This window comes from Gadus morhua, chromosome 23 (assembly GCF_902167405.1).
Source record: "Gadus morhua chromosome 23, gadMor3.0, whole genome shotgun sequence".
Lineage (NCBI taxonomy): Eukaryota > Metazoa > Chordata > Actinopteri > Gadiformes > Gadidae > Gadus > Gadus morhua.
Window position 1 is genome coordinate 10,883,017 of NC_044070.1, and position 11,752 is coordinate 10,894,768.

The 11,752-nt window shown below is 45.0% G+C and overlaps 1 protein-coding gene across 1 annotated transcript; it reads left to right on the top strand.

The window, feature by feature from the left end:
* Positions 1-73: 73 nt before the first annotated feature.
* Positions 74-10,799, top strand: LOC115537173 (transmembrane protein 236). Its single transcript, XM_030348885.1, has 4 exons — positions 74-1,166; positions 2,266-2,338; positions 3,397-3,520; positions 9,603-10,799. The coding sequence occupies exons 1-4, from the start codon at positions 898-900 to the stop codon at positions 10,304-10,306; spliced, it is 1,170 nt and encodes a 389-aa protein (XP_030204745.1). The 5' UTR covers positions 74-897; the 3' UTR covers positions 10,307-10,799.
* The last annotated feature ends 953 nt before the right edge of the window (positions 10,800-11,752 follow it).

Here is an 11,752-nt window from a genome sequence, read left to right on the forward strand (position 1 = left end):
GTGTGTGTGTGTGTGTGTGTGTGTGTGTGTGTGTGTGTGTGTGTGTGTGTGTGTGTGTGTGTGTGTGTGTGTGTGTGTAGGAGGCTCTTACGATCATTTCGTTTGTTATTTGGAAAACATTTTCTTTTTTTCTAGCCTAGGCCTACTTGTTTATCTTCATTGCGAAAAAGAAGATTATTTTCACTGTAGATTCTGGATTATATAAAACAGTTTCTAGGTACATCATGAGAAAAATCATTACTGAGACTTTTGTTAATTTCTGTCTGAGCTGTGATGCCCACCACAGCAGCGTCCTCAGTCCGTTTATCATGCGTTCAGTCATAGGAGCATTACCGTGTGTCGCCACTAAGTGGTGCTGTAGGCGAAGCAGGGCGGGGGTGGTGCTTGGTACGCATACCGATGGTCCGTAGCAGCCAATCATTGAAGAGCGATGCTGCCCCTGCTGCATTTCTGTATTTCTATCGATGGAAGGGTTTTAATGTGTCCCTCAATACCTAAACCACACCATGAAAGCTGAAGTATTATAGGTATTATAGAAGTAACCTCGGTCCAAAATTAACCTTTACCCGCCAGTGGAAAGGTCCACCTGCCAAAGGGTCAAATCTATTCGCTATGGCAGAGTTGAATGTTGACCCCAAGCAGGCGAAGAGTTTTCGTAACCTGTGTACAGACAGAGGGGAGCACAGGGGCATCAGTGACCACCCTACCCGCCCTACAACACAAAGCCATATGCAGTGTAAGCATTTGGCTGAGCGCAGGCCCGTAGCCTGGCGCAGTGGAACCTGCTAGTGGAGCTACACAATACTGTGATCCCAGGCCCCGGCAGACCCCTCCACCCTCTCTCCCACTGTTTATTCGGTGTTTCTCTCCATCGCCCCGCGGCAGGCTGGCGGGAGCATGGGCTCGGGGAGCGTGCTGAAGTTTGCGCTGTGCGAAGCGCTGCAGTTCGCGGGCCTATGCGTTCCGCTCTTCATCATCGTGCAGAGGTTCGCCGTCATCGTGGCGCGGGTGAAGACGTCCGCGCAGCCGCCGGGCGACGGCCACACCGCCTACTGGCTGATAGTTGCCTCCTCGGTGGCCTACGTTACCACTGTGGCGCTGCTCGTCTGGGTGCCCATGAAGTACATGGTGTTCATGAAGAAGAAGTTTCTGTTGAGGAAGAAATGGTGAGTCGCACTTAGCGTTGAGGATGGGAAAGGTTGAGACGTGATATGGTGTTGGGAGCAGGCCCCCTGTGATATGGTGTTGGATAGAAGGTTGGGTGGAGTCAGTTGGTTAGGGTCCCTATTTAAATCAGTGTGTGTGTGTGTGCGTGTGCGTGTGCGTGTGTGTGTGTGTGTGTGTGTGTGTGTGGGGGGGGTTGTGTGTGGGGGGGGGCTGTAGCTGGATACAGTCCTGGGTCCTGCTGCCAGCGAGGGGCCCTGGAGGAGGTGAAGGTCCCCTCTAGCCACTAGTAGCCTTTCAGATAGCTGGGCCGGAACCTGAACATCTTTCAGGTTCTTGGTCTGCTCTCGGTCAATTGTGCAATTCTCCAAGACTTTTCCTTGACACTTTATTCTTTATTTTTCACAAGCTATTTAAACCTATCATGGCGATTTTCTTCATTGGCTAAAGGTATATATATAATGGCAAAAAATACCTACAGTTAGTTATCAGTTTTAGGTAATTGATTTCTAGTCATTGTTGTCACATTTCAGTAGCTATTCAGTTAATGGAATGCTGATGCAGTAGGTAACTGAAATTGAGGGTGACAAAATTCCAGGATTTTCCATGAATTGTCGAATGAATTAAGCAAATTTCCAGAAATTCTCAGAATGATTCTCTGCCTTCTCTTCCTCTCTCTCTCTCTGGTCTCCTCTTCCTCTCTCTGTCTGGCCTCCTCTTCGTCTCTCTCTCTCTGGTCTCCTGTTCTTTTCTCTCTCTCTCTCTCTCTCTCTCTCTCTCTCTCTCTCTCTCTCTCTCTCTCTCTCTCTCTCTCTCTCTCTCTCTCTCTCTCTGGTCTCTGTCTCCTGTTCCTCTTTCTCTCTGGTCTCCTTTTCCTCTCTCTCTCTGGTCTTCCGTATATCTCTCTCTCTCTGGTCTTCCGTATATCTCTCTTTCTATCTGGTCTCTCCCTGGTCTCCTGTTTGTTTGTCTGTCTCTCTGTCTCTGGTCTCCGGTTCCTCTCTCTCTCTGGTCTTATGTTCTTCTCTCTCTCTCTCTCTCTCTCTCTCTCTCTCTCTCTCTCTCTCTCTCTCTCTCTCTCTCTCTGGTCTCTTATCACAGGCGTCCTGTGGCCCTGGTGTACGTGGTCCTCTCCACGCTACCCTGTTTCGCTGTCCTCATCGCAAGCTCAGAGGTAAAACCCCTGCCAGGTTGGTCTGACCATTAACCTCCGGGTGTGTGAAGTAGGCTAAAGACCTGACGTACGTACAAAACAAAATAAAAGTGACTCTGGGAATCGGCTATGAAAATCGTTTTTTCTTCTTTATCGTTATACATTTTTATATATATCTATATCCATCCATCTTTATATATACCTTCAACGTTGATGTTATTGGACCGCTGTTAAAGGGTGGACCGTTTGAAGGCACCACTAGGAACACGGGTACCACGGTGTGTGGGAAACGGCAGTGCCCAGCCGAGGTGTTGATGAGAGGAGAGGAACGACCTGATGGTTCTCGGGGGACGATCGGCCGGAGATAAGCAGCTTGGTTCCGTCTTCCTGTTCACGCTGTGGTCGAGTCCATCAGGGAGTCTCCCGCGTCCTGTCCTCTGCCAGAGCTGGGCCTATTAGCTGTCGATGTGGCACTTTCTGCGCTGCTTATCTGCTGCGCTTTTACAGAGTAGCCATAAATTCAGCGGAGCGCAGCTTTGTTCTGTGTCCTGTTGATCCTTCTGAGTAAGGACCTTGTGATGAGCCAACAGGCCCAGAGACAGAGCAGACGTCGGATGTGGGTCAACATTTCGGCTTCTTGGTTTGGAATGTTGACAAATTTACACATGATGCCGTGATCTGTATCATGTGTGTGCATGGGTATGCAGGAATTAAATCGTAGGGAAAATGGTACACCATGGTACAAATCGTCTTTTAATATCTATATATCAAATGTTCTACGTTTAACGTTTTGTCCCGGCAGTGGTGGTCATGGATTCTTAGGATTGTTTGTCTGTCCAGGTTCAGATGAATATCAACACCTATTAACTAGAAATTCTTACTTTTATCTCACTTTGATGGCATCCGTTTATATTTATATTCCTTTGCTTCATCGTTGTTCGTTTGTCTGAGATCACAGCCACAATCACACGATCGTCTGTCTCTCGCCATAGTATTTCTGTGTTTTTTCTTTGTCTTTGGGTTAGTTGTGGCTATCGTTGAAACGTTTGTGCTTCTGTGTGCGTCTGTGTGTGTCCCAGGTCCAGATAAACAACAACATCCAGAGCGATACGTTCACGGAGCTCCCCGTGTCGCTGGTCCTCTTCTCGCTGGTGTGCATCGACATCGTGGAGAGGATACGCTACTGCAGGCTGACGGGACAGGGTGGGCCCAACACAACCAACGCACAACACAACCAACGCACAACACAACCAACGCACACCTGCCGGCCCAGTGGGGCCTTACAGCTGTTCTTCGACCGTCGCTCTTTTATTTTCAAAAGATATCTGAACGTTTCTCAAGAATAACATGAGCCCTTCCACAAGTCAATCCATTGACTGTCCTCAGTTTTATTTTTGTCCGATTTTACCCCCCACAGTGGGAAAATCGTATATGGCAATAACCATATGACGGCAATGTCATCTCGAAAGCTATAACATAGCTATAACTGTGGCAACAACAGAACACACAGTGAAGGTTTATTTCAACTTTAACTGTGCTGAATGGCCGCTGTGGGTTTGCCGTGGGTCTCTGTGCTGTCTTGGCAACACAGTGAGTCCCTACGTTGCCATGGCAACACAGTGGGTCTCTTCGTTTCTGTGGTTTGGTTTGCAGCACTTGGAATTGTTTGTAGCTATTCCAATTAAGTTAGTTTGCATTGATTGCTTACAGCCTCACTTGGACGTTGTTTTGGATAAATGCGTTGATCTAATTGTATAGTATACCCAGGGGCGTTGCTAGACCTAGAGTTTTACTGGGGCACAGGCCCCCAACTGCCAACATTTTTTTTTTTACGTGTGCACAATATGAAATAGATGGATACAGAAGGTTATGTACGAGCTTCAAAATCATTGTCACTGTCATACTGTAGGCTATATTAAAGCACTGGTAAAGGTAAAGACGCAAAGATGGATCATGAGTACCGTACAATTATATTTATTTAAACACATACACATCTCAAAGATTTACAAATAAGGTAACTGACAAATAAACAAAAAGTCTCTTTATGACCTTCACCTCTTTATCAGGAGAAGTCTACACATCTATATTTATTTAGAAGCTGTTTGGAAACAGCATAATTTTGCCAGAACGACATGTACTAAAAAGGCAAGAAACAAGGTTTAAAACTAATAGAATTTCTGACTTAAGGTGAGGTGGCTCATTGCCACCAATCAACCTGTAAAATGTTATAGAACCATCAAAGCTCTTAAATTAAACTAAATAAGGCCATACACTACTGCATAGAGCCTTTTTAAATGATATTTTTTTCACTATTAAGCTGTATCGCCGCGCCTTCATGGTGGCAAAGCGGTCAATAACGTGGCTTTGACTAACTTTGCATAGTTGCTCCTTTTCAATGGACAAAAGAGAAAGTTGGTGAAGCCTTCCTTGCCCCATGGTGGACCTAAGCCAGGTGTGGAGCCTTCTCGACACACTGAAAGATCGCTCACAACTACAACTGTTTACAGGAATTGTGAGTGCAATGATCTGAATTATCTGTGTCAGTGTTGGGAACATTGTTGGATCCAGTATGTTAAAAACACCCTGTATATCCATCATTTCCTTTTTTGTGTTAAGGAAGTTTTTGTCCACTAAAACTTCAAGTTTTGAATACAGACAATTTTTCATTCATTATTCATTTTCCACGTGTGTGCGTGCACGCATGGTGTGTGTGTGTGTGTGTGTGTGTGTGCTATAAAACTACAGGCTACAGACGCTCAGTATTGAAAAACTGGTGCTAATTATATGGGCAACATTCTTTAACAGCAATCAAGTTGTCATTGTTTGTGTCAAACAAGTTGTGAATTTGTTGTAACGTTAAAAAAGGAGATGACTTACTCTGGGCTGTTTCCAGCTCCCGTGGTTTCCAATGAAACATGATCAACAAAAAAACAAGGAATTGAAAGCTACTTACAATATGCCTAGGTTACATTAATTTCCCCTGATGGCAGCAATGTTCCACTTTCAGCTGGAATTCACGGTACATCAAAACCACACGTCTTCTTTAGATTTCAGTTCCCTTTATTTATTCACACAGATCAGCAGCGGCATTTATTCAGAATCAGAGCCCAAATTAAAGCTGCATTTAGGGCGACTATCACTACCCAGCAGAAAAATAGATGCACTATAAATGGTTTTGTATAGCAGTCACGAACATGAGCATAGTTGTGGAAATGCTGGTGTTAGAAAACAAAGTTGACGGGAATTAAAGTGCTGCACATCGACTGTACAAATGTAGATTTTTCATCACAAGAATTTTAATTCAGAAATCGAATAGGCTAATTAACTCTGAATTGTGAGATAAAATTCAGCATTCTGATAATAAAGTCAGAATACTTGGATAAAATCCGAATTCTGATAATTAAATCCAGCATTAAAGGTTCATTTAAGAAGGTTCTCCCCAGTCATTTGTCGCCTGGTCGCAGTGTCGAGTTTTTTTTTTAAAGTAGTTCACTAGTCGTAGCGTGCAAATAAATTGCAGGGTCAGATTTCTGAGAATTTTGTCAGCATTCAGATTTCTCAGAATTCTCTTACGCTGCAAATTAAAGCGCTACTACTAGCAAACTAGTTTCAGCGTGACTGGAGAGAACTTTCTTAAATTAACCTTTAATGCTAGATTTGCATCAACGCTATTGTGTGAATTAGTATGGTTCTCTTTCATGGAAGCCGGAAGTGGGAGATTCCTTATTTTTTTTACCATTATTGTTTTATTAACAAATTTCTCCTACAGGGGATTGATAAAGTTCTATCTAGACTATTGAACAGAAATAAACACTTGGTCATACTTGACACACTTTACCACTGAAACATTCAGAAGAGTCACGTGGACGAATCCGTAAATAACTGATTTTTTTCATTGGTTGTTGCGTCAAATCTTACCCCGATACAGTAGGGGTATTTTCTGATTGGCTTTTATGTAGCCCCTTTCGTTTTTTGATTGGCTGGTAAGAGGCAGGCTCGACTGAAGACTCCAGAGGCAGCAGGAGATGCACTTGATGAATCCTGCCGATTCCATAGCGAGAGCGGCGCTTCTGCAGATGAATTTAATAATGATCAATGGAATTTTACTGGGGCACTGGAGACTTTTACTGGGGCACGTGCCCCAGTAAAAAGGGGCTGACGACGCCTCTGAGTATACCTATCTGAGGGGTGACAGGTCCAGTTCTTTAGCCCATACTGAAACCTCCAGTAGTGCCCATGTTGAGATCTGGGGCCGCGATTGAAATCGTCAGGAAGTTAGCAGGAAGCTCGGAGCACAAGGTTTGCTTCTCATGTGCTGAGTGGACAGACTTCCCATGTACTCCTCTGGGATGCATTGTCCGTTTCAAGAAAATACTCTAAATCACTGCTGAATCATTTGGACTTTTCTGTGTATTTTTTAAAAACATATATTTTTTTAAGATTTACTCCAAACTAAATATCAAATTCAGCCGAATGTTTTGAGTGTCTTGCACACAGCCCTTCATGAATGCCATTGCCACAGAGTTATTAAAAAAAATGCCATGTTGTATATAGCACTGTGTTGAAAGATGCAATATTCTCTAGGATTCTTCCTCTATCTGTATCAACAGTATTATCAACAGTATTATCTCGAGGTTTTAATGAGAAGGAATTCTAGCCTTAAAGCCTTTAACCACCATACCAATACCTACAACTGACCGATAACACACTAGGACAGTCTTGGATAGTGTAAAATCAGTTCAGTTATTTCACTTTATGAACTCTTAATGATCCTCCTTTATATGGAGATAATGGACCATTTGTCTTTATGGTTTTGGGGAATGCCAGGTAGCATACGTGTCATTCGGTGGCTCGCTCCGGGGCGTCCACAGCGCCCTAGAGGCTTGCTTGAACTCTCTTCTTCTCCTCCAGCGACCGACGTGGAGCGAGACGCTGAGATCCCCTCCATGGTGCTGACCCACATAGAGCACGTGACCTCCGGTGCCGCCGCCGCCCCGCCCGCTCCTGCAGCGGCGCCGGCACCGGCGGCCCCGCCCGCGGCCCCCGCCCGCGGCCCCCACACCATGCGTGCACGCATGGTGTGTGTGTGTGTGTGTGTGTGTGTGCTATAAAACTACAGGCTTCAGACGCTCAGTATTGAAAAACTGGTGCTAATTATATGGGCAACATTCTTTAACAGCAATCAAGTTGTCATTGTTTGTGTCAAACAAGTTGTGAATTTGTTGTAACGTTAAAAAAGGAGATGACTTACTCTGGGCTGTTTCCAGCTCCCGTGGTTTCCAACGAAACATGATCAACAAAAAAACAAGGAATTGAAAGCTACTTACAATATGCCTAGGTTACATTAATTTCCCCTGATGGCAGCAATGTTCCACTTTCAGCTGGAATTCACGGTACATCAAAACCACACGTCTTCTTTAGATTTCAGTTCCCTTTATTTATTCACACAGATCAGCAGCGGCATTTATTCAGAATCAGAGCCCAAATTAAAGCTGCATTTAGGGCGACTATCACTACCCAGCAGAAAAATAGATGCACTATAAATGGTTTTGTATAGCAGTCACGAACATGAGCATAGTTGTGGAAATGCTGGTGTTAGAAAACAAAGTTGACGGGAATTAAAGTGCTGCACATCGACTGTACAAATGTAGATTTTTCATCACAAGAATTTTAATTCAGAAATCGAATAGGCTAATTAACTCTGAATTGTGAGATAAAATTCAGCATTCTGATAATAAAGTCAGAATACTTGGATAATATCCGAATTCTGATAATTAAATCCAGCATTAAAGGTTAATTTAAGAAGGTTCTCCCCAGTCATTTGTCGCCTGGTCGCAGTGTCGAGTTTTTTTTTTAAAGTAGTTCACTAGTCGTAGCGTGCAAATAAATTGCAGGGTCAGATTTCTGAGAATTTTGTCAGCATTCAGATTTCTCAGAATTCTCTTACGCTGCAAATTAAAGCGCTACTACTAGCAAACTAGTTTCAGCGTGACTGGAGAGAACTTTCTTAAATTAACCTTTAATGCTAGATTTGCATCAACGCTATTGTGTGAATTAGTATGGTTCTCTTTCATGGAAGCCGGAAGTGGGAGATTCCTTATTTTTTTTACCATTATTGTTTTATTAACAAATTTCTCCTACAGGGGATTGATAAAGTTCTATCTAGACTATTGAACAGAAATAAACACTTGGTCATACTTGACACACTTTACCACTGAAACATTCAGAAGAGTCACGTGGACGAATCCGTAAATAACTGATTTTTTTCATTGGTTGTTGCGTCAAATCTTACCCCGATACAGTAGGGGTATTTTCTGATTGGCTTTTATGTAGCCCCTTTCGTTTTTTGATTGGCTGGTAAGAGGCAGGCTCGACTGAAGACTCCAGAGGCAGCAGGAGATGCACTTGATGAATCCTGCCGATTCCATAGCGAGAGCGGCGCTTCTGCAGATGAATTTAATAATGATCAATGGAATTTTACTGGGGCACTGGAGACTTTTACTGGGGCACGTGCCCCAGTAAAAAGGGGCTGACGACGCCTCTGAGTATACCTATCTGAGGGGTGACAGGTCCAGTTCTTTAGCCCATACTGAAACCTCCAGTAGTGCCCATGTTGAGATCTGGGGCCGCGATTGAAATCGTCAGGAAGTTAGCAGGAAGCTCGGAGCACAAGGTTTGCTTCTCATGTGCTGAGTGGACAGACTTCCCATGTACTCCTCTGGGATGCATTGTCCGTTTCAAGAAAATACTCTAAATCACTGCTGAATCATTTGGACTTTTCTGTGTATTTTTTAAAAACATATATTTTTTTAAGATTTACTCCAAACTAAATATCAAATTCAGCCGAATGTTTTGAGTGTCTTGCACACAGCCCTTCATGAATGCCATTGCCACAGAGTTATTAAAAAAAATGCCATGTTGTATATAGCACTGTGTTGAAAGATGCAATATTCTCTAGGATTCTTCCTCTATCTGTATCAACAGTATTATCAACAGTATTATCTCGAGGTTTTAATGAGAAGGAATTCTAGCCTTAAAGCCTTTAACCACCATACCAATACCTACAACTGACCGATAACACACTAGGACAGTCTTGGATAGTGTAAAATCAGTTCAGTTATTTCACTTTATGAACTCTTAATGATCCTCCTTTATATGGAGATAATGGACCATTTGTCTTTATGGTTTTGGGGAATGCCAGGTAGCATACGTGTCATTCGGTGGCTCGCTCCGGGGCGTCCACAGCGCCCTAGAGGCTTGCTTGAACTCTCTTCTTCTCCTCCAGCGACCGACGTGGAGCGAGACGCTGAGATCCCCTCCATGGTGCTGACCCACATAGAGCACGTGACCCCCGGTGCCGCCGCCGCCCCGCCCGCTCCTACAGCGGCGCCGGCACCGGCGGCCCCGCCCGCGGCCCCCGCCGACCCCGCGGCCCCCGCGGCGGGAGCAGCGGCGCCCAGCGGGCCGGGGACGGAGGCTAACGGTACCGTGCCTGGGGCCCCAGGTCGCCCCGGGCGACCGTTCAGCGTGTCGGGTCTGAGCTCCAACTCGGCGGGCAGCGGCGGCGTGGGGGTGTACCGCCCGCAGCCGTACGGCTACAACGGCCCGCTGCGCTTCCTGTGCGCCGCCGACGCCCGCGCCGACGTCTTCGCCGACGGCTTCCTGTTCTGGATGGACACGGTGGAGATGGTGCGCGTGGCCGGCCTGCCCGCCGTCTACTACTCGGGCTGGGTGTTCCCCATCTACATCTTCAGCTTCCTGTCCTGCCTGCGCCTGGTGGTGATGCCGCGCAGCGTGCTGCTGTCGGCGCTGGGCGTGGCCCTGCAGGACCTCCCCTTCCTGTTTGTGCGCATCGGCCTCATCGCCTTCTTCGGCTTCGTCACGCCCGTGCTCTACCTGATGAAGAACCTGCTGGTGTGCCTCGCCTTCGTCTACTTCAACTTCATGACCAAGCTGAGGTTCCTCAACACGGAGAGGATGTACTTCTAGACCCCCGACCCCCCCACCCCCGCCACGCAGTAGTGGAGGAAAACATGGCGGACACGGGCCGGGCGAGGGGGCCGCCGTGTGGAGCTCCGTTGAGACGTTAGCAGGGTAGCGATGGATTAAAGCATGGGCAGAACTTTGATGTCTTCTTTGAGCGAGCCGCCGCCGCGGGGGAAATAATAACAGCTGTTGTGACATTTGATCACAAGAACTGGAACTGTGTTTCTAAGTGTCACCAAATTCTTTGTCGTTTTTCGTCAATGTTAAAAGTAACTTTTTAAATCACCCATCCCACCTCAGACCGGTTCTTGAACCACAGCACCTTCAGAATGTACCTGTGTTTTTTCTATGACCATTAAGAGTGTAAAATAGATATCAATCGATGTTGTAACCTTGAGCTTTGAGTTATGAACACAACCACCACATAGAAATCAAGTTTGAGTTTGTATTATTGATCTACATATTTGGATAAAATTAATAAAACATTTAAAATGGATTGCATTTGGATACTCCTTGGGAATTGTTTTTCATTTTGCACTAACCAGTTTTGTTTCAGTCTAATCCAAATAGTTGGAAGCAACAAAATGAAAAGACTCCTGAATGATAAGAACATTAATACTCATCTGCTGGGTTCCTGGCCTGAACTGGACCACCTGACAACCCCAGCTGGTCACCTGGTGTGGGAGCGGTGGGCAGTGGGCTCCACGAACCAAAGATGAGCGGCCGATTCTTATGGATCAGCCCGTTGAACCAAGAACCAGAAGATGATTCTTGATTGAGCATGTTCTCGTCAAGTTCTACTGTTATCTTCTACTGCTCTATTCTACTGTTATGTTTGAACATTGTGTTAGACCTTGTTAGACTTTTATGTTATATTGTTATGTTCTACACAGTCTTCTATTGTTGTGTTCTTTTAAGTATTACTAGGTTCTACTGTTAAGTTCAACTGCTATGTTATATTGTTTTGTGCTACAGTGTTCTACTGTGTTGTTCTACTTTTTGATTCTACGGTTGTGTTAGTGTTGTATTCAACAGTGTTTCACTGTTATGTTCTACTGTTATGTTATTTTGTTGTGTTCTACTGTATTCTACTGTTCTAAAGTTGTGTTCCACGGTTGTGTTCTACTACTTTCTCTGGTGTTCTGCTGTTTTGTTCTATTGATCTGTTCTACTGTGTTCCACTCATCCATTCTGCGGCTCCACTAGGCTGATACGGTGGGGCACCCATCTGCTATAACCATGGAGGCAGGATATAGTTGCCGCTCCCCCACATCTCTACGTCTATCTAGAGATCTATACATGATGTTATCTATTATAATAACAAGTATGCCGTCTTTCTCGGCCCACAGGTGTTGATCTCCTTTGAATTATTGTTTTGCTTTGGTTTGGACTTTTCGACGAGAAAATATTTTGGATTGAACTTAGAATGTCGACCAACAATTGCTTCCT